This window comes from Synchiropus splendidus, chromosome 3 (assembly GCF_027744825.2).
Source record: "Synchiropus splendidus isolate RoL2022-P1 chromosome 3, RoL_Sspl_1.0, whole genome shotgun sequence".
Lineage (NCBI taxonomy): Eukaryota > Metazoa > Chordata > Actinopteri > Syngnathiformes > Callionymidae > Synchiropus > Synchiropus splendidus.
The window spans coordinates 31,467,589-31,494,098 of NC_071336.1; the positions used below are offsets into that span (position 1 = coordinate 31,467,589).

Below are 26,510 nucleotides of genomic sequence, written 5' to 3' on the forward strand. Positions count from 1 at the left end.
AGTTTTGAGTCCGCACTTTGGCCCCTCAGGGTTAATACTGTCGTCGATAGCAGATGCTAACTCAAAGTACTGGCTGTGTTTTCCGCTAGAAACGTGCAGCTCTCTCCTCACGCCACTGTTATTTACCGCCGGCCGCTTGACACATGAGCTGCCGGTCGAAACCATGACTGGCGTGTCCCACACATGACGTCATGCGTACAGACACAGTTGTAGAAATGTTAATGTTTAGCTTCCTGACAATGACAACAACAGCAATGCACGGTGAATTAGATGCGGTACTTTAATTCGATTACAAGAAACATCCGACTTACGACCAGGATCGGTTCCAACCAACGGGTCGTAAGTCGGATTGGACGTAAGTCAAATGCCATTCAAAATAGTTGAGGCGAGGCTACTGTCGTGGCAACATCACAGGTAGAGTAGTGATGAGACCATTGCCATCTCTGCACGTCCTCGTCCTCACTCCAACACTGCATCACCATACTAACCAAAGCGTCCTATCAATCTCCACCAAGGAGGTCATGGTTTTGTGGGAGCTTATCTGAGTGTTGCTGCTGTCGGACTCAAAGCAGAGTCAGAACTAGTGATAAGGAGATCGTGACTCAGTTCTGCTGAAGGTCCATGCGTGGACAGGAGTACTCCTCAGTGAGTCCACAGCACTTTCCTCTTCTGTGTTTTTCACTAGTGGCCTGAAGAAGGCTGTCAGTAGATCTAAAGGAGCTGATCTCCGACTACGTACGTCTGAATCCTCAGTTTCCACGAGCAGCAACCACGAATAAAACCTTCGCTGGTGAGAATCACCGCTCGAAACACAAGTCCCCGAGGGGACGACACCGAGCCTCTAATCCGACACTGGCTGAAATGAGTTGTATGTTTCTTAATTGCTATAAAAGCGCAGGAAATATTTCCCCGCAGAAGCGTCAGAGAGACGATGTTCCTGAATTTCAATCTGACACGGGCTTTGATTCATGCGCTGCAGCTGTCAGAGGAATGTTCTTAATAACGATGAGGGATGGCAGTGGAGGAGGCTGAGGGGAGGCACAGACATAAAACACAACAGCTCACATTAGAAACTACTCATGTTAGCGTTCAGGAGAAACAACAAAGTCATCAGACGATAGAAAATAAAACAGAAGAAGAAAAGATCATTTTGGATTGAATGAAGTTGTTTTCTGGATGGAGTCAATGTTTCAATGTTGTCAAATTCACAAGTATAAAAACCAGCCAGTGCAGATGGTCAGCCCTACAATAGTCTGCTCGCTCGGTTCATCCACTGTGTACTACCCAGCGTTTGTTTACACTTTGACACAACATGTGATTATTTATTCACAGAGTCTTGTGTAAACTGAGCTGTATAATGTGCAAGGTGCAGTGTGGAGCAATAACTTGTGTGTAGCTAGGCAACAACCGTGGTTTTCTGCAAGTACTTTTCCTTGTTAAATAGCACTTCAAGTTCGCAACTTCACAATCAGTAACTTCAGGATTTTCTTTCAATTGTTGTGGCCTGATTTTGCAGATGATTTTGAAAAAAAATTGAGTGAAAATTGTGATAATTTAAAATAAGGACCTTTGCAAATTAGCTTACAAAAATAAAATGCTAAATAAATAAAATAAGTTGATCTTTTTTTCTGTGTGTAGTTACCAGGCTGACAGTGTGTAGTGAGCGCTGGTTGTTTTGCTACGGAGCTGCTCACAAGGGCGGAGCCTGACGGAGGTTTGGATGGGCGGAGTCTGAGAGCTAAAGGTGGGAAATGTTTGTGTGAGTGGAGTTGTTCATGATTCCAGCCAATGAAAACAGTAGCTGCTGATGTGTTCCAGAGGGTTGAGATGTAGAGAGTCAGAAACAGCCTGGAGAGAGATGGAGCTGGAGGTCAGCCATGTTTGTTTACGTCCGCCCCGTATAGTGTTCGGGTGACGCTGCACTAGTGAGTTCGGCTTTTTACTTCCGTCTATTCTACATTTCAATCGTGGGAATTTGGACATTTATGAATGGATTCAGGATCCTTCATGGCTGAATCGTGACCCTTGGTGGCAACATTTGTGGGCAAATGTGAGCGTGTAGCGCTGCACATGACGTCCTCTCAATCTCGATTGGTGGAATTTTCAGAGTCGCAGATATTGGTTGAAATTGAATCCATCACATCACAACGACTCTGGCCAGAAAAATATGTCCCTTGTTGATGACATCACTCTGTGCCTGGTTATTTGTCATCACTGCAGTAGTCAACAGAGATTTTAGTGAACACTTGTGCAGCAACACTAGAGTCGTGGTTTGATGATTCCTGGACCGAAGTGAACGGATTGATACCATAAGTAGAACAATAGGGTCCAGTTCTGCTGTCACCAGGGAGAAAGAAGAAGCACAGAAAGTGAGTTTCAGAACCACTGTGTTGAGTGTGTTTCACTATAAGTCTGGACTTACTCGATGTAAAATGACTGTTAGAATGTGATGGTGAAGGGTAGAATGTACTGTGATACAATCTGGGCCTTAGTCAGTGATCGTGGTCCAGGAGCAGCAGGGGAGCCACCTTGTTAAAGTCGCCGTCAACAGGCAGGACAGAACTTTATTGTTTACTTAGGCTCCACATTTTAATGCTTGTTTTGACACAACTCTGTTGTCAACAGAGACGGGAACGCTTCCCGAAGCTGTGTTCTTGGAACGCCGACACGGAGAGAGGCACAGATTGAGAAGCGGCGCCAGTCTTGGGCTGACAGCGGGGGACAAGAAGGCGACACCAAAAATACTTTGGTCAGAGGGTTACGAACACACGCGGCGAGTAAACAGACACAAAGACTCGGGGACAATACGTCTTCAACGGCTGGATGGGACGACAGCAGCTTTTAAAACTTCAGAGTTGGTGTGTGTGTATGTGTGTGTGTTAAAGCAACTGACAGATGGACAAACACTCTCTGATCCCCGCTGCCTGTAGCAATGTCATCAAGGGAACAAAAACATCTTAGAAGGCATCTGGTTGCTGCCGCACTTAAGCTTCAGATGTGATTATTAGCATGAACATCAGCTTCCTTCTTTTATAGAGCCACAACACTCAAACTCAATATGTGTTTCAGGTCGGGAAGAGAGATTAAGTTTTCATACCGCCCATATTGTGCCCATATTTTCGCACTTAGCACGTAGTTTACTTCCAAACAGCAGACGTGGAGACATTTTCCTCGCACGCTTTTTTAAATGAAGGTTCTTCTTTCTGTTCTACGGGCGCAACAAATGATGTTCAGGCTGTCTATATCATTACGTCGAATAGTGGAACGTGTTCGGGTTTCAAACATTGTTCGTGTAACCGACTGAGATGAGATTTTTCGGTCAAACTGTCTTCAGTCCGATGTCAAGTCGTGGCACGTTCACCAATGTGGGACTAGATTTTAAAGTGATGTTTCTGTTGCCGTACAGTCACCACGATGACGGTCTTGTGAAGTCAGACACGTAACCCCCGGAAACACATCTGCATCAACCAGTTTGCAGTAATACGTATACCATAAGTATAGTAATACCAGAATCTCCAAAAGAAAGGGGCGAGATCTGGGCATCTCAACTGTCTCTACACTCAAGTGGACAAATAGTAAGTCAATAGAATGAAACATTTGAACAGTCTAGTGAGGGCTGGCGTCCTGACGTGGTCCTTAAACACTGTCTCACACACTCTAATATCGCACATTAAAATTTGAGTAGAGCATGTTGACGCTGCTAGTCATACCCAGAAACCATCTGCTCTATTCTCCTACGCAGTTGCTCGTAGAATGGAGCAGATGCTGTCTACAAGCCGAGACACTGGCTATCGGAGGTGCCACTGTATGTGCAGTGAGAGAGAGAGCAGCATAATTTAATGTGCAATGGAGGACAAAAAAAACACTGGGTTCCAGATGGAATTCCTGCCCTTTATTCTCCACAGACGACGTTGAGACCATTCCAACTCCGCGCAGAGGGAGCCCACATTCGCCCTAAAACTAGGGCCACCTCAGGCTGGAGCCAAGACCGGACCCTTCTTACTGTGAGGCTACAATGCCACGCCACCACGCTGCTGACAGCATCGCCTGCTTTACAAAAATGTCCAGCTGAGAAAGCGCATCAGCATGGAGTCTCTCACCAGGCAGTTTAGTTTCAGAACCTGGTGATTCAAAAGACCCAAATTTTGGTGGGGTGAAAGGAAAAACTGACGACCAAGTTTAAGGTGACTGTTGTCTGATTTCAACGTCAAACGCTGGTTTGTTAAGATGCCGCATCGCAGACAGAATTCATGATGAAACATGTCCGTATCAAATATGAATCTATTGATCTTCTCCAGTCCGGCCAGACCAGGTTCTGCAGCTCTGATATCGGCGGGTGACGACACTCCGGAATCTTCAGAAACACTGGCACAAACTCCAGGCTGGCGCTACTTTTGAAGGCCTCATGAATGTGCATGAGAGACTGGGGCGCTTTAGAGCGTGTTTATCTCCTTCTGCAGTCATGTTCGGGTCGCAACCCCCGACTCAGCCTCCCATCATGGGTCCCAGTAGATCCTGCACCAGATAAACTCGCAGCTCCTCTCAACTCTCTTGTTATCGGTGCCGAACCCCCCACTGTGTATCATCAGATCTTTCAGCAAAGGCCTCTGTTTGCCCGGTGGCCTCATTAAAAGGGTTGTCTTGACTGAAGACAATGAGTCGCTGAGTCAGCAACTCCCTGGGAGTCACAGAAAAGTGAAAAAAAAGGGGGTCTTTTGAGGACAGCTTTTTTTTTTCTCCACTAAAACGTCAGTCACTCTGGAAAATCCATGAATGAGGAGTCAGGTCCGTCAAAAGTGCTGCTCTCATGGAGCAAAAACGTACATCCCTGCTCTTCCTCTGAGATTTAAGACCCAGAGACTCCGTCTTGTCCTTTCCCGCTACGACCTTGACTTGCTGAAGCCAGAGACTTCGTTTGGGATTGATAAATCAGGAGCGTTACAAAGCGTATCGGCGGAGAAATCTGAGCGAAGTTTATTGGAGATGATGGAAACGGCCTGAGAGAGGAACTAGAAGCACGAGGGAAGTGCGCTGACCCAGAAGAGGGAAAGGGCTCGGTGATAGAGTCAGGTGTCGGCAGACAAGCTTCCAGAAGAAAAGCGAGAAGATCAGATGCTTCTCTCTTCTGACAGGACAGAAAACAGCAGTTAAAAAAAACAAGTTCCAAAAGGTTCAGGACTTCCAGAGGAGCCGCTGCAGTAAAACTCCTGTGACCATTGTAAGGCGCCGTCAAGCCAAACGACAGATGGGAAGGGAAACTTACATTTGCATCTTTTCTAAACATAATCAATATAAATCATAGTCTTTTTCAGTGGAGAATATCTTGGCAATAATACAAAGGTACTTGATGACATTGTGTTTCTAATATATTCTGTGAATTTATTTAATAGTTATTATTATTATATCATTTTTACATTTCAATATGACTATCAATTGCTACAGGGGAAGAAAAAACAGACACAACATTTCTAAAGAAATAAAATAAAAAGCAGAAATTGTTTTATTTAGAATTCAAATGGTAATGTGCGATGACAAAAATAATATGTTATTATGTCTTGCTGTGACCTCATGAGGCACCCGGGCCGTACTTTGCCCATGTCATGGTTTAGCCTGACAGGCTAAGCTAGATTAGCTTCAACTGCTAGCTAAGGAGTCACAAATTCCACCACGCAATGCATCACGACTCCAGTCCAAATTTCTGTCCAAAATTGATTTTTATTACACCTTTATCGGAAATGAGAGCATAAAAAGGATGCTAAATATGTTTTTATTTGAATTACAGGTGGCTGGTTTTAGCATCGGGCATTGTGAGTTAGCTTTATTTGTGTCTTACAATACACTACAATACAATATTGTCTTTTCATTTTCCATTGATCCCCGTCCCCCCAGCATCTTTACTTATTACTGTGTTTATGTTTCCAGATCAGTCATTTATGTGGCCGTCTTGACAACAGATACTGACCCATCTTTAGCAGCTCTTTTGTTCCCGACACCAAGCGACAAACATCACAGAGCAAACATCCCTCGTGCTTTAAGTCTCAGCCACGATTTAAACTTAAAATAAATAATAATTTATTTTCATAATCTCCCTGTTCAACATGCTTTGGGAGTCATCTGTTTGGTGTGCTTTAAATTTGATCGTGCCAAAGAAAACATGTATTTCAAGAAACTTTCTGGGTCAAATGTGGCCCCTGATCTTTCAGTTTGGCCCCTGTGACCTTGCACGTTTCCTGTCCAGGGTTTGGAATATTTGATAGTAGAAACATTCTCACCGAAAAAGACGGGTGGATACAAGTCAGGAACGGCAGGGAAGAGACACAAAGTAGTTGCAGGGAACAGATGAGATGTTGCCAACTTGTTGACCAAAGCTAACTCATATCAGAACCTCATGTTATATTTGGAGCAACAAAAGCCAAAGAACAGCAGTGTGTAACACCTGAGAAGAAGAGCAGCGGCACACACCCTGAGCAATAAAATAGCCAGCATGACTTCCTGGCTCACTCGGCAGCCACAGAGCGGTACCACGATCCCCATCACGGCTCCTCACCGGCGGGCCTGTCAGTCACCCTGACATCCATCAGCGTGAGAAATATCACACGTCAACACTCAACACCTGACCCAGTTGCAGTGAGAGAGACAGCACAACAAGCTCTCTGCAACTCGAAGCTATCGGTTACCGCAGATGCAACATGACAGAAGGAAAACCTGTGTGAGTGGGAGGGTGTGAGTGCCACAACACATGCGTGAGCACAACGGAGGTTGTCAGCAGCAGTTAGGAGCCCACTGGGAACGGGACACCTCTGGTTTCCTCATGTCAGCGACACGTCCTTCTCCTCAGAGAGGTTTCTGTAAACTTCAAGTCCCTCAGTTGACACCTCAGTTTTCTCTCAGAGAAGCAGGAGGTTTGGGGCAGGGGGAAGTCTAGCACTCCTTAGTTCCGCCGCTGCCCCCTCGACCTGACCCAAGACACGAGGAGGAAAATCCATTTCACTGAAAACTGCTGCTAACAAAAGATAAAATGGTTGTTTTGCACTGTGAAGGACGGAGGAGACACAGGAAGGTCAGACCTACATGCATAAGACCACACACACACTGGCCAGTGTTGGTCTAGCTTTGGCTCAGTGTGAGTGTTTCCCGAAAAGCCATTTCTCCATCACTTCAGAAAAGGAGCTTTTGCATGCAGGACTCTATAAACACAGCTGAGGAGAATCCCACTCTGGTGCAGGTGCACTCAGGAGGTCAGGCAGATGTGTGTTGCCACACAGGCTCACCGCAAAAAAAAAGTCGTGGGATTGGGGTCACATTCGGGTCTCAGTCAATTTCTCCGGCATCAAGCTGTGAAGTAGCATTTCCTTTTAAGCACGGCTCATCGCGACCTTGAACGGTTGACATCAGGAAATGGGAAGAAATGTGTCTGAATTATTCAGAATCCTAACTTTTGTTAGTCTTCTGTTGTATTCATGTGAGAGACGCGGGAGAACAGCGTGGGTCTGCGAAGGTCGGGGGCAGAAAGCCAGAGTCTTATTTTGAACAATGAGGATTCTTCAAAGGCTGTTTTGACCTTGTGAGGTCTGAACATGAAAATAGAAGAATCCAGGAAACACTTCTCTAATGGAGGTCTGGAGCGTGAAATGTCTGAAGATGAAGATTAGAGGAGACTCTGAAGAGATGTTGAAACTGAAGATGGCTGAATGTGTACTTACGTGTGGATGTATGTGAACGTATTCATGTGGAACTGCGCTGGAACTGCGCTGGAACTGTGCTGGAACTGTGCTGGAAGGGGAACAATTGAACTGCTCCTACTGTATGTTCGTGTTAGCTTTGCGTGTTCTTCCTCTCCGGTCAGTGGAACCAAAGGAACTGAAGAGCTCCACCTCTTGTCACAGAGGTGAGATAACAGTAGCTCGGCTCTCTCTCCACAGCATGTAAATCGAGACCACATGACGCAACCGGACTGAGTTGCCTGAGTCGGGCTGCTCTCTCCAGTGATTTGAAACACGCAGGTCAAGTCACGTCGGCAGCGACACCGTCCCCAACATCAGTTTAGGAGGCACGGTACACTTAGCTGGTGAGGATAAACACGGCATGTTCACGAGCAGGATGGACGGGAAAGCAAAGGACCAAAAATAAGAGTTGGAAAATCACGACTGCCACCAAAACACAGGGTAGATTTCAGCACAGATTCTTCTCAGGATCGAAGCCATTCGTGCTCCGAATCGAAACAATACCTGAGTGTAATTAAACGTGGCTGCACCGCCTCATCCTGCCAAATCAGAGCCAAAAAAAAAAGAAAGTAACAATCTAATCAGCCCTGGAGCAATGATTCACGCGCCGCATCATCATAAAACTGAATCCTGCTGCTCGATAAATCAGAAGAACCACTCCGGAAGGACACAGCTGCTGCTGCTGCTGCTGCACACAGACTCTCTCAGAGCGTCTCCTGGAACAGTGTGAAGGCTGCAGCCTGCCTCACCACTCTTTTAGAGGCCCTGCAGGGCAGAGTCGGGGACCCGACTCCTGCCGGCCGCCGAGTTTGGGAGCGGCACAATAAACAGCTCGGGTCCACGATAAACACTCGGGGAGAGGAAGAGGTCGCAGCCAGACGGTGACAAGTCATTTCAGGCCTCACTAACTTTACACCTGCTGGTGTCTCATCCCGTCTGGGCCCGGTGTGTTGTTCTAGCCTCAGAAAAACAGACCGTGTGTGACCATGTGATGTTTGACTCATGCGGCACCTCAACCTTTAAAGGCCTCCTGCAGTGATGAGAGATGCCACGGTGACTTTGAGAGACTCATTTGAGTCAAGTGAACTCCTTGTGTTCCGAGTGAAGAAACCACAGAGGTCTTCAAAGACCCCACCGTCTTCCAGCCCAAAGCATTTGACTTCCTCTGAAACTGCTTGGCAATGTATTGTGTCAATGAAGAGAAACCTCCAGGCACAGAGGCTTGGACAATGCATTCACACACAGACGCGGTTGCAACGCAATCTTGGTGAGGACATTTCATTGACTCCCCTGCCTTCTTCAGCCTCTGCCCTAAAGCTAACCATCCAAAACACACAGCTATTATTTTGAAGTTTTTATTCTCAAACTGGGGCTTTGTATTGTGGGGCCCGGCAGAAATGACCACACAAGTTTCCCAGAATTGGTCCTCACAAGTTTAGCTAAAGCAGATACACACACACACATGCACGCTTGTACGTCTAACCTTGTGGGAACATAGTGAGGTTTCTCATTGCTATAACCCCTTCCCCAGCACTAACCTTAACCTGGAGTCTGAACCCAACTGAAACCCTCATCCTCATGAAGTCCTCATCCTCAACTCATGCTGTGGACCTGTGGGGACCAGCAAAAGGGCCCCATGACAGCTGAAGGTCCCCACAAGGATACAGTTTTGCTAAAAATTGGTTGCCTCAAAAGCCACCCCGCCTCTCCCCCTAAACCTAACCACCCAAAACACATGGCTAACCTGAACCAAGACTCTGAACCAAACTGAAACCTAATTAGAATAAACTATGTTTACTGGCATTTTAACCCTCTAAACCTTGTGAGGACATTTTGGCCTGTCCTCACAAGGTTTAGAGGGTTAAAATGCCATGCAAAATGTCCTCACAAGAAGGCGGCTTGTCAAGACACAAGTATGGCAGAACATGCCTACACACACACACACACACACACACACCAAGAGCTCCTCACATCCAGGTTAACAGGCTAACAGGACTTTTTTCAGTTAATACATATCAACATCCTTGACTTAACCATGTTCATAACTGGCTGAAATATAAAACCAAGCCTTCAAGAGTGACCAGGCCAAGATGGCGGCTTCAAACCCAAATGAAATACGGTATCAGAGAACAGAAAAAAAGAGTGCGATAATATGGTATACTTTGCAGGTTCACAAACCAATTGAGCCTTGTTCTCTGTTGTCAGAGGTGGATTGGTTCTGACTCACTGGACCTGCGTGTGAAGGATGTCACCAGAGCGCAGGACGGCTGACACTCCGTCAGCTTTCAATCAGTCACTCTCATCTTGTCTTCAGGAAATTATTGAAATAACGTTCCAACTTTGCTCAGAGGGCCATTTAGTAGGATTAAAACTGATGTGGGCCGTTCTTTCTACCTGTGTTTCTCACGAGGGTCGGGACCCACAAACGTGTTGCAAACCTGCTGCTGTTCATCTCCTTTAATTCGTAAAAACTATAATGTAACTGTTATATGCATTTTCTTTTATTGTTCTATGAAACACAGTCCAATTTGTTTCTGGGTTTCTTGGGTGACGGCATGTCATTTCAGGCTGCCGATGGGTTCCACAGCCAGAAAGACTGAGACACACTGCTTCAAATGATATGAATTAAATTTCTTTTCAAACCCACCAAGTGCACGTATCTACAGCTGGGTTGTATCTGGGCTGTATTTAGAGATTAGCATTGTCACTCAGTCACGGCTTTTTTCGTGTCAAGGCTCCCCTGATGTCGAGCGCCTGGATTTGATGGCGCTGAAAACACTGGAGCAACGTGTCCTGTGATGGGTTCGAGTGGTCGCTGTGACTGACTCATCCACAGTCCAGTTCAGAAGCCAGTGCTGACTCACTCTGTTAAAAAACAGGCTCAAATATCGCGCTCAAGGTTGACAACATTAGGAGTCATTCCTTATTTATGTGCCCATCTCCGACCAGACCTGAACCTGTAAACAGAGAGGAATCCACGGCGGGCCGCGTGTGTACCTGGCGTCAGGAGGATGACCGAGGTGACGATCAGCGAGCAGATGACCAGAATGACAAGGAGGGCGATCGCTATTCCCTTCCAGTTCCTCTGCGGAGGGTTGCTGCCCACCAGCTCCTGGACACACAAACAAGGACACAAATATGGTTAGAGATGACAGGAGCAGACTTGCTGGCTGTTGCAACTCAGAGGCGTTTAGCTTCCACAGTCGGAGGAGGAAAGGCAGTCGGCCTCATGAGCTCCAGGAGACTGGAGGAGGGCGGCACCGAGGAGGTGAGGGCGGCAAAGAGGAGGTTAACATTGTTTTTGTCTGTAACAGAAGAGACTTAAAATGCATCCATTTGCCTGAAATAAGAAATAAATAAATGCATCAGAATCAGAATCAAATTTAGTGCTGTGGTCAGTTCGGATCCCACCAAATGGGAAAGTGCTGTGATAAAATAAAATAAAATAAAACAAAGACTGATCACGAATTCAACAGTCTGACGGCCGAGGATATAAACTCATGAGTGGATGTGCAATGACACTCTATTGTCGTCCGGCAGAAAAGTATGTTCCGAGGTCACATGCGCCCCCCCTCGGCATCGCTCCACGCCCCCACTGTGTGAGAAGGACTGCCATAAAGTGAATGAGCCTCAGACAGACTTCACAGATTTCGAGATGTCGCATCAATATCAGCTAAAGAAAATAAAACCTGATAAATCACAACGTGGGCGCTGTAGTGCAAGGCTTTCCTTTGTGTTTTGTGATGCAGCGATCTGAATTACACACTAACAGTGCATCAATCATCGTGTCCACAGCGAGACAGAACATGTCTTCTGATACCTTCAGGACCAGAATTCCATTTCTAGCTACAGCAGTGAGGTGCAGCGGCAATATGGCCGACATTGGCACCAGCAGCGGTTTCTTCTGTGTCACTTATTTAGCTCCGACCCTTCAGCTCAACATTGGCCATGAACACTGGCCTGAGCTCAGCACTCCGGTGACTCACACCGCCGTCACTGCGCCGCCATGACACCTTATCTGCCATTCAAGGCACAACGTGGGCTGAGCCTCCTCCTTCAAAAACCAACAGAGCTTTGAAGCCGTCTTTACTTCTCCTTCCATGGATCAAACTTAAAGGCCAGAGGGATAAACATGGGCTTGTGTCAACGTTCATGAACCCGTCTGTATATTTTTACTGGGACAACACAGACCTCCGCCAAGGAGTCAGGTCACATGACTTCATAAAGACGAGCCAACTTGGGGAAGAAGTGAAAATGTGACGGAAAGGTATTCTCGTGATTCAACTCTACTTTTCTATAAACCGGTTTTAACTAGTTCTGAGAAGATCTGGGCACGGGACCGACAAAACCTTACCACTTCTTCCTTCAATAGGCATTTTCTAACCAATCCTGATGATGTCATGAAAATCGACACACCAACCAACGCATACATTCTCACGGTTGTTATCACTGTTTTCCGTGACATTTTTACATTTTATGTTTTCTCATGTTGTTTTCTCACAAAAATAAATACAAATATTTACTCATTTTGAAGGAAGTAACACCATTGCAACTGAAATGTTTCAACAATCTATTGACTCGTGGTGACCTCCTATTTCATATCAGTTTAATATCAATATTTCATCTCTGAATAGTAGTTGTAGTGTTTAAGCGAGTGTAACACATTTGGCTTTCAATATTTTTGTAGTTGAATTAATCGCGAATTTGTTTTCACTACGTTTCATGTTTTCCTGTTCTTTTCCCTTTCAGTTAACACGTATGTATCACATTATTAGTGATATATCGCAAGACTACATTGTGATGATTCCTGTGAAGTCTGGGATTATATCAAACAGCCTTGCTACAAGTCACAATACTGTGATTGAGTAAAACTAAAAAACTAACAAAGAAATGATCCTGGTAATTTTATTTTCTGTATATTTTTCAAGATTCATCATGAGTTCAAGTCTACTGCAAATATAACAGGTCAAATGGTCCATCTTATTTTCTGTTTTCCTTCCTTTCATTTCTATTTTTGTATGTAAATTGACCCTAAAAATACCAATAAAGGAAGTCACATTCACATGAAGAATCTATAAATGAAATGTACACTCAATTTTAACTAGTTTTCCTTATAATGCCAAGACATACTTACAAATGCTACACATCTTTTTATTTATGTATGATGTGTTTTTGCTTCCTTTCTCGCCTCCTTCCTTCCCCAGGTTGGCTGGAACACCTTCGCCTGGCCTCAGTCATTTAAGAAGGTGGCGGGTAGACGAACCCGGCGGGTCAGAGACGGCACCACACCGGCAACAGAACAAATAGCGGGAACACCGAAGTGATTCATACTTAATAAGATGATGAAATATTAAAAGAGGGGGGGTCAAACCGAGCTTCTGGGACCTGGTGACCGCAGCTAATGCATGTGTGGCGAGGCATTAATGAAGCTGGACCACGGAGCCAGAAGGAGAACCTGCAGTGACCCGAGCCCGCCTTAATTGAAAGACATCATTGGAGCGCTGATAAGAGCCAGTAGGCTACTTACGCTCCTGCGTAATTCATCAGCAAACTCAGGGTCACTCAACTGTCCAGTCTATTGTTGCCCTTGGTTCCAGCACAAAAGATGGCGTTGGTGCGCTGCCTATTTCTTATAAACAAGAATGGTTTGCAGGAGTGGCGTCAGTGCAGTGTTCAAGATATAAAAACATCTCTTTGGATTGTTGCAGCCTTCAATTTGAATCAAACCTTGCTGTTCAACTATTCCAAAGATGGATTGTTCCAGACAGCATATAATAAATACAACCTTTCTCTTCACTTCCGTCACTGTATGGCACTCCTCCTCTAGTCACCCCTTCATCTCCTTATTCATCATCAACCTCAACAGTCGACTTCCTCGTCTTGCACTCTTGGTCCAACACATACGGATCCCTTCAAACAAAGAATAGTTCTCTATGATACACACAGATGCTCCATGGTGGGGTGACGTTTCTTCTATATTTGGAGGTGTCCTGAGTCTTTCTAACTAACCAGAGACAGAGGGCGACAGGATCCATAGACTGTATTCTGTGTAAGTACCACATCAGACTAAAAAATAAAAAAATGAATGAGTAAATGGATTCGATGGCACGAAAAACGTTTATGGCAACAAAAGACGAAAGTCGGTTGCCAAGCATTTATTTTATTTTATTTTATTTCATGTCAGCACTTTATTCCAAAGCACTGTCCTAGTTGGTGGGATCCCCACTGACCACGGCAATACATTTGATTCTGATTCTGATATGTCTGTTCTAGTTCCTGGTTGGTCGTGTTGGTTTTATTTGCCATCAGACAACATCAGAGTCAAATTCTTAGTAGATACTCCAGGATTACGCTGACTATTTTGTTGATTGTTGCTACTGAAATGCTTGATTTTACTGCATATTTTTTCGTAATTTGTGATCATTTATGGATCTGGAACAACACGACAGGAAATAAGGACCTTAGCAAATTGACATGTAAAAAACTAGCATCAGTTTTTAGCCTCAAACAAAACAAGAATTTAACAAAATATGCGTTGTTTACAGTTATGATAAGTGATGATGATACAGCAAGCGCATCTTCTTTATGATGATGTTCCGTGTGTAGTTTCCAGGCTGACAGCGTGTAGTGAGCGCTAATGTGTTGTTACGGAGCTGCTCACAAGGGCGGAGATTGGACGTTTGTCCATATGTTCCAAAGACAAACGACAAAGAGAGACAAAAGTAGCCTGGAGAGGGATGGACCTAGCTGTCAGCCATGTTTGTTTACGTTCGCCCCGTATAGTGTTCGGGTGACGCTGCACTAGTGAGTTTGGCTTTTTACTTCCCTCTATTCTGCTACATCAATCGTGGGAATTTGGACAGTTATGAATGGATTCATAATCTGTCACATCCGAGTCGAGACCGTTGGTGGCAACATTTGTGGGCAAATGTGAGCGTTTTAGCGTCGCACATGATGTCCTCTCAGCAAGGAGGGAGGGAATATGATGCTGCACATGCCGCGTAGAGGGGAGGGTGAAAGGAGACTTAAGCGATTGGTGGAATTGGCGGGTAACTCATGGTGATTGGGCAAAAGCGTAGCACCTCCCAGAACTCGCGGGGATTGGCTGAAAATACATTAATAGTTGTGATTGCAACATCGCCATCTCCTGGAGGGACTGACTTATGCAGCAGGGAACATCCATTAATTCATTTTTAGGGAAAGACGTGCACCACTGAACAGAACAACTCTATTGAAAGTGTGCTCAGACTACTAATCTAACACGCAACCTTGTTTTCTTTGACTCCTTTCTTCACCGTACACGGAGGAAGCCAAAGCCAGCTCTGTGCACGGATCCATAAGCCGTGCGATGGTGTTGAAAGACGCACACGTCACTGGCTGCAGAGCTAAATTACAAGCATCAAACCCGCTATAATGTTCTGTCGAGTCTTTATAGAAGATAGCAGGGTAGATCTGTGTAATTCACGATGAAAGCGACGACAAATCCACTGATTATCATGCGCACTAGGACCTTCTCCGCCGAGGAGATAAGAAGAGATAAGCTGTGTGTCATTCCATCCCATCAGTTGTGTTTGGGGAGTATCTGTAAATAATGGATCCAAAAATGAATGTAAATCTTCTGAGCTGATGTGAGCCAAATCAACATCGGTGACTTGAAAGTGTCTCAAAGACTGTGACAGTTTAGGAGCAGTGTGACTGATGAACATCTACCTCGCCGTCTGCAGCAACCAGTCGGGCGAAATTCAACGCTCATTTTTAAAGTCGAATAATAGAGAAAATATCCGGGTTCCTTGAGAACGACTGGCGGTAGCAGCTGTCTGGTCCAGGTCGAGTGCGACACCTTCCACTACCTCACTATCTAAGCCAAGATTAGTACCAATGAAGTACCTGGATGTCCAGTACAGAAGTATCAACCTGTGTGGTTCAAGTGTAGTTTCTTTGAAAACCATCTCATTCAACTGTAATACCCTGAAATACTTTGACCAGCACTGTCTGTGCTACAGTACTGACCCTGAAATGGACCATGTGTAGTCCAACTGTGTAGTCCCAAATCCCTTTTTTTTTTTTTTTTTTTTTAAACCTTGCCCTCTCTTTCGGATACTACATCTCAAATGCCTCACTGCGTGGTTATATTGTTGCTGGTTCAGAACCCCTGATACGGAAAGGTCAGGTTCAAATGTAGTATCTTCGAGTCCTCTATTTTGTCCAAGTACAGCATCTGTGAATTCCCAGAGTTGTGGGATAAGTTCACCGTCCTTGAGGATGTAATTGTCTGCTCCGTTTGGGCCGTCCTTGAATCCCTTCCTGTCGGGTCAGACACGAGGACACTGGAGGAACTGCCTGGGCCTCGTGCAGTGTCCTCCAACACCAGACTGTGAGCTGATTCAGAAAGTTTTATATTTGGTCCATCCGCAGCTTGAAATGAGCAACTTGCTTTTTTTCCGAGTTGCGACTGAACGTCTCAGTTTCGGAGGAGACACTATCAAACCTGACTCACAGTTCTACTTCAACCGTCCGTCGAAGACAAAAACATTTGTCGGAGACTTTCCTCAGTCTTATCTAACTGGAGAAAGAGAAACGCTGTGGAAACTTCAGAGGACTTTGCGATGCGGTAAACGTTCCGTTATCCCGCCGCAGACGACAAAAACACTCATAGAAGTCTGCAGAAAGTGAAATTGCCTCTCTTTTCTCTCCCCGCCGCGGATCAGCTCGCCGACTCTGAGGCTGTTGTGCTCTCAGCAGGATTTTCATATAGATCAGCTCCACAGATGTGCTGAAACTCCAATCCATCCAAATATGTTAGATTTCGCTCCAGTGGGCGCCGGACGCCACGGCGCCACACATCCACCCACAGAAACAACTGCAGGCAACTTCGACCGACTGGACGATTTATTCAGTTTGGAGTGACTCACCTCCCACCCAGACTCCGCTTATCTGTCATTACAATAATGACTGAAGTCACTTCCCAAACTTTTGGTGTTGAAATAATGACAACACAATGACAGACAAAAAGACAGGGAATAAAGAGAAGATCCATCACAAAGTAAACTAACACTAACCGACCGTGGGAGGAATCAGAGCTTCACCCAGAGGAGACAAACAGAAGGAGGACGGATCTGAACCTGAACTGAAAGACAGACGTAATGAGATCAAAACCGGTGTTTAAATGTTCTTCAGGGTTGAAGTACTTCCCAGTAAATCAGCAAAGCTGCTGTTTCTGAACGGAGAACCACCCGCTCCCAGGCTTCGCTCCTCCGTGTCCATTATTTACCCATTAGGGAAGTTTTTCGGTGGTACAAAATACCCATTTTTATAAGCCAGTTTGACTCTTCTGTGCCTCCTAGTTGGTACAGCAGACTGTGATCAACCCACTGGGCCACTGGGTGTCCAGTTTTGGATGAGGGTTACGGCACATATTGGACACAGCAGGAGCCCACTGGCCCATATGGTTGGCTGCTATATGCACCACGGAGAAAGGGCCCATACACTGGCGACAGCCTTCTAACCCCCAGTCAGGCAAGTGCTCAGACATTTTGGGATGGAGGGTGGTGTTAAAGCTCCAGTCTCCACCAGGTACAGTGGCAGAGGGAACGCGGAGTGGACGCAGAACCACAGTGGATGCTTCAATTTCCAAAAGGAACGAGGACGCAGAGTGGAGTGACGCGCAGCTGAGTGGTTGTTATCTACTCGATCACGCCGGTACTTCGCAGGTTGAAAGAGATGATGTCTTTATAGCGTTTATGACATAAGTGTGATAAAGAATGGGCCGACGCTCGCCCCCCAAAATTAAGTGTTTATTCATCGTCACAAAGGAAGCGCTCCGTTGACTGCTTCGGAGTCACGCTCGCCGGTTATGACGTAATGTTTACACTCCTCTTTCACAGTAAAATGCGAATAATGTCTACACATAGTTTATCAATGACAATTTTCCCCGGATTCCCAGGGTGGATTTCCTGTCTGAATGAGTCTGTTGCTGCACTGCTGTAGATATAGAAGTGGAGCCCTCCACCAGCCCTCTGCAGCCAATGGAAATCCCCAAATTGAAAACAAGTCTTTCTGACAAGCCTCCGCACAAACTGCTTCCGGACTCTGTGGAAATCGGGGGTAAGCAACGCCGCAGCCTCCACTGGGTACATCTCAGCAGATAGGCAAGGCTCCACCAGTGGACTGGTGAGCTAACACACAAGCATCCAGTGGGGGTACTAAAGCACCAGTCTCAGTCGTTCAAAGAACCCTGATAATAGCACAAGAAAACCACTTTGAAACGTCCACGCTGTCGAGTTGATGGCAGTATGAAGACATCAGGGATGGACAAAAGAAAAGATGTCACATCGTAAAACCTCGGCTAAACAGATCCATCACATCCACATTTACTAATGTTTAGTATTTTAGTATCACGCTGAATAAAGAATACAGCAATCTAATCTAAATAAACTAGCTCAAACCCCAGATCAATCAATCCGCCATCTTTAATGCAAAATTCCGCGAGCACAGGGTTGACTTTGAATCCAAAATCAATTCTGAATTCATTTAAATCCTGAGAGTCACACGGCATGGTGAGAGAACTTCAGATTCCCCCCGGGTGCTCGGTGTGTTGGAATAGATGCCGTCTTCCTGCATGCATTTTTATCATTGGGACGAAAGAAAGAGGTGAAGGATCTCTTTCTCAGCTGCCAGAAACAGACAAATCTGATTCCTCCTAATTTGACACCGGACAAACCCCAGGACTTCAGGCTGACTTCTTGTTTACCATAGTCATGTCTGACTGAATGGTTGAAGCCATTCCCAACAGAGGGGTTTGAACACACTGGCGCTCATTATTATCGGGAGGAAAACACCAACCAATATTAGTTCAGGGTCACCAGGTCACCGCTTGTTTCTGCCATTAGCTCCACAGGTCTGGAACTGTCGCGAGCACTGAACGCAGAGCTGGTCTCCAGCTGGCTCTCGTGCTTCTTCTGCCTGGTTTGTTTGATTTGTGAGTGAATGTCTTCCAGTCCATTAGAGGCTTGCTGCGCGGGCAGCGCCATCAGCTGACCTTCCCCACTCTAAATCACATCTCTGTAAAATGGCATAAAGATTACGGCCAGTGGAGGAAGAGCAGGAGGTCGCGCAGCAGAGCGGCTGAGGAAACGCAGTTATAGTCCTGCCTTTGATTTTATTGGCTGTAGAAGAGCTTATCTGGAATTTGATTCACCAGAAATGAGAGAAAGCGGGATCTAATCCCCGACCTGAAGATTTATTTGGTCTATATACGGTGTCTGACAAGAGGACGGACTCCTCACATATGACCGTGTGAACTGAGGGCGCAAGAACAAGTAGAGCAGTCAGTTCCCGGACAGACCATTAGGACTAACTGAGAAGTAGCATTCTGTGAATAGCAAAAAGGGAATGGTTCAGTTGAAGGGAGCAGGTTTTTGGAATGGGGTTTCCATCCACCTATTCTTATTAGGAATTTCACAAATGCTGGACACCATTGGAAACACTAGAAATTTGTTAAAAGTTTTCACTCTGGAGGAGGTGGATTTTCTCTCTATCGACAAAAAGAAATAATGATTTTTGGCTGTGGAAACAGGTTGCCACTTCACAACAGAACTGGCACACTACAAATGAATGTGAATGCAGCGACTGTTCAATATTACTGTCAATATTGACACGAAATCTTCCGCTACTCGCTCATTATAAGCGGGAACGTGCTTCTGACCTGAGCAGCTCACACCCTTCAGTCACAAGCGCAATATTTCGCTGGAGCGTTCTCAATCTCAATCACCACAATCTCATGGAACTGAAATTCAAGCTGGTGTCTCTCATGTCTCTAACTCGTAAAAAGCGCTGAACCGACCATCGTTGGGAAATGGTGGATCCGTGCGGACGACAGAAATGGCTTTGTTTTTACGGAGCACCTTTTTGAAAGCAGCATGGAAAATGTTCGGTGTGCATGTGGCCTGAAGCTATTCTGGATGGGAAACGGCAAAGAAACATCCGCCAGGTGTGTTGTTTGTTTTGTGGCAGAGAGACGCTCTCTGATGACATCATCTCACGGCGCACTCTCCTCTCAATAACCACAAAATAATAACAAACACAAGCAAGAAGTCATTTCCTTCTTGCGCATTTTCACTAAATTTGCTAACTCGCGTGCTTCCACCGGAGGGTTAGTGGCAGCGCTAGGTACCCCAGAATGCAGAAAGGCATTAGTTTCCTACAGTATTCCTATTAATTTCCTAGACCCAGCACTTGCTCCCGATTAACCAGTCAGTCCATTGAAATGGCTACGTGGCAACATGCAGCAGTGAAGGCTGCCTCTGGCTTCGGTATAGGACGCAAATTCCACTTTCCCAACGTCAATATACAACACCATGGGAGTGAGGATGGGTTGGCCCAGTGCGGAATAGGGCAAAGGAGATCCAGAGGCTCTGACAATGAACATAGCTAAATAAAGGTGTGAATGATTCGGAGAAAACCTGTCAAACAATGTAGATCCACTTGGAATGGACAAGGACAATCCCAGGTTTCCACAGTATATCACTGTGCCGCAGTCTAGGTCACAGCCCAGAGGTCCAGAATCTCCACGGCTTTACTCTTTAGTCAGGTGGGAAGTATTGAGAATATGAGTGAACAAAGTGGACACGCGTAACGCTGCATTTTAATATGTCAAAAACACGATATCTGAACTCTTGATGGCCTCTCTTTGGGCCAGAGAACGCAAGCGTCTGCAAGGCAGTAAAAGTAGTTGCAGAGACAGAAGAGGAGAAGGAGAGAGTCCAGAAGGGCGAGAGGCGAGGAAGTGTGGTTGGCTGCAGCGTGTCCCCTCGGCCAGCACCCACCATCATTGGTATTCACCACGGCCTGATTCCACTTCCATGTGTTGTAGATACATTAAGAATTGAAAAGTATCTTTCTCTCTGTTGTTCTTATCCAGCAGGCCCCACTCCGTATCACACACTTGTCGCGCCTCTCCACCAAAATAAATTGCTGTCATGGAAACAATATGCAGAGACAGATGCCGTCGTCGCTTCCTGGAAATGAAATGCCCCGAACACCCGACACTCGCAGGCGCAGAGGTCTAATAAAAAGAGGCTGCTGCTCCTGTTGATGTTTACCTAGGCTAATGTATTCTGGCCCGCGGTTTGGTAGCTTTTTTTTCCACTCTCTCAGACAAAATATGAACATTCGTGGGGGAAGAATAGCTGCTCTTATCGCGCTGCGGCTGAAGTGCCTTCACAATGAAGACGAACATGGTCCTTATGAGCACTTATTCCTTTGTGAAATAAACACAGAGGCGCACGTTTTTTTTTCTGCTTCAGCTATAGAAGGCAAATAAATAAGCAGGTGAATGAAAAACACAAATTTCACCGGCACTTCAGAACAAAGGATTTAACACGGATGAGACCATGGTGTTGTGAATGTGTGGAAAGGGAATTGATTTTATCGTAAGTAAAGCAGCTCAAAAAGGCTGATGGCAGTTTGACAAGCTTGTGCTAAATCAAATAGAGAGAGAGAGACACCTTTGTAAAATCTAACAGATGAGCCGTAGTGCCAAATGTGTCCACTTGTGGAATGTGTGACATCACATCCAACAGATCAGTTTAAAAAAATGAAGAAAAGAAGAAAATGTGCACCAATGAACAAGCTTTTCCGCCAGTCGGCAGGCCATCTGTCCGAGCGACTTCCTGACCTGAAAACAACGCAGATGATTGGCGGATCATGACCCCCTAGTCGAACCCATTAGTCATGAAACCAGACCTAGAAGACATGAGAACTTTACTGGCACCCCGATTTAGGTTAGAGATCGACCGATATATCGACCATTTTTGGACAGTTTTGGTCATTCCGGCCCCCCTGCCAATAGTTGTCCAAATGCGCCCTTTTGTGTTAAGAACAGAGCCCGCCACTTATTCGTGCCTTCAGCAAAGTGAAAGTGAAATCTAACCCTAACTTAATCTGACCGACAAATGTCGGCCAAGAATATCGGCCTAAAATCGGTTACCTGCTTTTCTAAAACACCCGATATCGATATCGGCCGCTCTGGGAAAATACCAAACAAAGATAAAGCACTTCCTCAACACAACAAATACGCAGACTAATATTGTGAGGCTCAGTCCGGAGATAGTACACACATGGAGTGTGTACGTTTATGAAAAAGGTGTGCAGAGCTTTACCAAGAGAGTAAAAGAAGGGCCCCCAGTAAAGGAAAAATGGTCACCTCTTCCATCACAACCCCAGTCTGACTGACACGGCGTCACCGTAGGTTGCATGTCAGCTCACACGATAACCATTTACCCCTTCCCCATCAGACCACTGGACTTTTCTCCAGAGCCACAAGCCAATTAAAAGTCTTCGGCCTGAGAGCTTGTTTAGCGTATAATGAGCCACCGCAGGATGATGAAGTGAATTTAGCCGCCTGCTGGTCATTATCTGCCACGTGCTTTCATTTCTGGAGGCATTACTGTATGTTTTTTTCAATGATGGGATATTAACAGCCTGTAAATACAGCACTCAACCTCAATGTTGAATTGTATTCCCCACTCTCCACGGGGAACATATTTCTCTGTTCGCTTTAACCGTCACACATGCATCAGCGGTCGCCTAGCAACATTAACCAACGCTGCCGTCGCCCAATGAAGCCATTAGCTGCCGCAAAACTAATTGCAATACAAGGTCAGAGCGGTTTATTAAACGTGGTACTGCAGAGAGCAGTAGACAACGCTTGGAGACACACTTTCCACGCTACAACCCCCAGCGGACAAGGATAGGATCGTAAAAGCCCGTATGAAGGTCCAAATGGCGAGGTTTATTAGGTCCCTGGAACATTTACAGAGAACCTCAGGAGCTGTGTGTATTGTCAAACAAGAGGTCTACGACTCATTTCTAGACTACACTGAACTGCTGCATGAGTTGGCTTGATGATGCTAACGTGTGCTCACTTTTCATCCATGTATGAAAGACGACTTCAGACTCAAGTGAAAGGACAGATTGTCCTTGGAAAATGAACACACGACAGGGTCTTAAAAGTGTTTGATTGAAAGAAAAACAACAAAAAAACAAGAAATGTCCCACTTCTGCGGTGCAAAGTAAAAATGAAATTCAACCAATGACTTAGAAGTTGGTCAACAGTCAAACAAATGCGTGCTATGGTTGGGGTCGTGGGTTTCAGGAGATGTTGAGGTGACCAGAGGGAAACTTTAGGTGAATAACATGTGACGCTATTCAGGGATTAGTCCCCTCCACAGCCAGCGCCCCCACAGCATTACAGGGCTGACACTCCAGTTATTGCAAATTCTGGGACATAATACCGCCGCAATTTTGGGGTCTTGGACTTATTGGGTGAGTTCCCAGTGTTTCCAGTGGTAAAAAATACTCAGGGTTCAGAATGTTTTGGGTGAGAAGCTTCTGTTTTGAACCAATAAAACTCATAAACTGAGGTCATTATCATTCAACCCTTCTTGAAACTTAAATGTACAGTTAACTTGCACACCTCTTGCACAGTAGTTTCCAGAAGGGACGGACAGAGTGAGGGCGGCTGAAGATGAGTGACTTTGATTTACTTCTCATAATGAAAAGCAAGTATGCTTAATGTCATCAGTGCAATAAATCAAAAAAAAATTCTGCCCTTTGCTTCCTTGTTTCTCAGTTGCCGATGAATTTATCTTCATGTTGAGGATCTTCATGTTTTTTTTGTAAAACAAATTTCCCGGGAAAATGTGTTTTTTTGTTTGACTGGTGCAAATTATACTCTGAAATATCCGGTATATTAGCTCACTGGTATTATTAGCATGCTAATATGCTAATGACGCTGGCTGCTCTGCTGCAAGTTCATTGGCTTCCTTTCTGTTTTTGTGAAGACAGAACTGGAAAGAGCAGGATCTTTAAGCTGACAAAAGTATTTTTCTATTCATTTTTATTCGCAACTTTAGGAGCCCTGCAAGTTAAGTGAGCTACTTCTGGAAGTCAGTCATTTACTGCCCGAGGGCTTAACAGGGAAATACATTATGAGAAGTGCTGCACATACAGAGCGAAGACGACGAGTCACTGGAGCTTTGGAAGAATGGAGGGGCTTCAAGTGGACGTCTTTCTCGTCTCGTTCAAAGGTATCGTGACAGCGATCCATCGAGCAGCGTTTGCGTGAAATGAATCAATCATCTAAGTATCTTTTCAGCCTCTTGCCTGCCTTCAGGAAGGATGTGTTTGAACCCTGCGCTGCCTTCTCCGTTACGTGCCGCAGACCATACATGCCAGGTGAGTATAAAGGCTTTTTGTCTATCGGGTGGGAAGGAAAGCAGCGTTTTGTAGATTTCAATTTACACTCAACAACAGCAAGTGGCTGCGGCGAGTACATTGGTAATCATGCTCTCCTCCCGCTCACTCGCTCGCGAGCTGCAGTTCCTGCCCTGAAAACTCGATGAGCTGTCTCCGTTCAAACAGCTTGTGTCCAGAGACGGAGGAGACCAGAATCTAGAAATCCTCCCCGGTCGCTGAGGCAACGGACAGATAGTGCGGCGGCTTTCCAAACACTGCCCTTCTTCAACATTAATCTTCGGTTTCTTCAGTGCACTTTTGGACGCCTGCCCCTTTTCTCCATACAAAATGACTTTTTTATGTAGACAGCAGGAATAAATCAGAGGGTATAAATCAAGGAAAGTTTTGGCACTCAGGCCTGAGGGAAGGTTTTTGGAATCAGTTCATTTCAAATTTGACAAGGACATTTTTCCCCTCATGATTCCAGGTCTAATATCATCTAAGATAGTAATATTCATATTTCGGGCGCCATTAAATAACTGTTATCCCAGGGAATATAAGAAGGACGAGGCAGTCCAGTCTTTATTTCCAGTAAACAAGGGGTTCTCCACCTGATGCTCCCAGGCTGAATGAATGCAATCGTACTTTGTATGTGGATTGGGTTCAAACATGCTGTGTGTTTGTACGGAGGACTGGACTGGGACATAGAAACGTCGCTGGCATTTTTGGCCTCGGTCTGACCCTCCTCCAACACGCAACGGCAAATGTATGTGCGACTGCTTCTGGAAACTTTGGGCATCTGCATGGTCTCATCCCTTAGAAGCCAAATGTGCGACGGCCAACCGCGATGCCCGATTACCAGTTTATACGGAATTCTGACCTGTGAGACCGCAATTCTAATGTAGGACTATGTGTTTGACACAGGTGAGAGGAACACCAGCCCGGCATTGTGCTGGACTCTGGTCCTGGCAACTTGAGAGAGAGGACTCGGCGTCTTATTAAGCTTGGTGGACAAGAAAAATAGTTTAGACCAGTTGCGTTTACATGTATTTCCACTTGGAGTAGGCAGTAGAGAGGCCAAGTGAGCTGCCCTAACCTGCCCTCCAACCTCACTGTGGACACCCACCTACCAGCCCACAGCTTCCCTTCCGTCCTCTGGATGGTGGTGCAGAGTTCTGAGCACTGAAATGAGCAGTTACACAGCTTCTACTCCCACAGATGCACTGAACACAGCTCTGAATTGACACCTAATGCTGCTCTATGTCACCGTGTGCTGTTAACCAGCGCCAACAAAACTGAAGTCAGATTCCATGTGTCAGGTGACTGATTCTAATTAAGATGACTTAACGTGTATTTAATCCATTTGAAGTGACAGAGAGAGTCACAGTCTCGGACAGAAAGCTCTTTGAATAAAGGCCCGTTAGTGCTCTTTTTATGTACGACATCCTACCTGTCTGTTTCAAATGATGTTGCCATCGCTGATCACATGCTTCCATGCGTCCCTTATGTAGGTATTGCTGTTCTCCAATATATCCACCAGGGGGAGCAGCCCACAGTCAAAAGGTTATGACAACAACAAACCCATTTCTAGACTAGAAAAAAAAACAAACATGGCGATTGTTGTCTTCTTAGTGTGCCATTAGAGCTAAGTATTGGGTAGTGACAGCAACACTGACCCCCAAGGTTTCAGGGGGTACTGCTCCGATTGGTCCGTATCCGTAAGTAAGGCATCCCCAGGATGGACCCTTGAGGAACCCCACAGGCCACAAGCTGGATCCCAACATTGCGTCGACGTACTCTCTATTTTGTAATTTAAAAGCTTAAACCTCCATGATGAAAGGCGTGTACTGAGTTCTCATGTTAGAAAAGAGAACGTTGACAACAGTGATGAGGTGAAAAGAAGAGCCACCACACTGAGAAAAGGAGCTCAGCTCATCGAGTGGATATGAATGTGAAATCCTGCAGGTGGACTCCAAACATGAAATGAACATGATGCTACACAACAAAAGAAGAAAACTAAACAAAAGCATTGCTCCACTCACAAGCAACATGTTTGGAGGAAAAGAGTCTGTTTTTGTCCCAAAAACATGAGAAAACATGAGTCTCGTCATGAGTGACACGCACGGTTGAGATGGTTACCAGGAGAGGATGTTTGATCATTTCATCTAAAATACAATTTCAGCGCGCAACAGGCAGCAGGCGGCACTAACCCGAGTGTAGAGAGACAATTTGGCTGGACCTACTTCTCCGTCAGCGACTGGTTCAAGGACGGTGAAGGACACTTAACCCTTGTTTGCAGCTGAGCCTGAAGCATCTCCAGTGCCGGGCTCATCACGTGCATCAGTGAGCGCAGGAACCTCATGAACCCCAGGATGTAGACGATTGTATTCAGTTTAAGGAGCTCAAAACCTTCAACGCAAGTGTTGACACGACAACCGCATGCCTGTGTTGTTGGTGTACGTTTGACTTGTGATCTGGCTGTGACTGGAATGCGACATGATCCCGACCATCTGGCTAATACAACTGTGCTGAAGCAGCCAGCCACGTTAC

At 45.6% G+C, this 26,510-nt stretch overlaps 1 protein-coding gene across 5 annotated transcripts in view; it reads right to left on the reverse strand.

The window, feature by feature from the left end:
* Window positions 1-26,510, reverse strand: part of LOC128755895 (dipeptidyl aminopeptidase-like protein 6) — a 261,376-nt gene that overhangs the window by 61,196 nt on the left and 173,670 nt on the right. For all 5 annotated transcript variants that reach the window (XM_053859995.1, XM_053859996.1, XM_053859999.1 and 2 more), the window contains one exon: window positions 10,722-10,836. In XM_053859995.1, coding sequence (XP_053715970.1) covers window positions 10,722-10,836 — 115 coding nt within the window. The remainder of the gene's footprint in view (window positions 1-10,721; window positions 10,837-26,510) is intronic.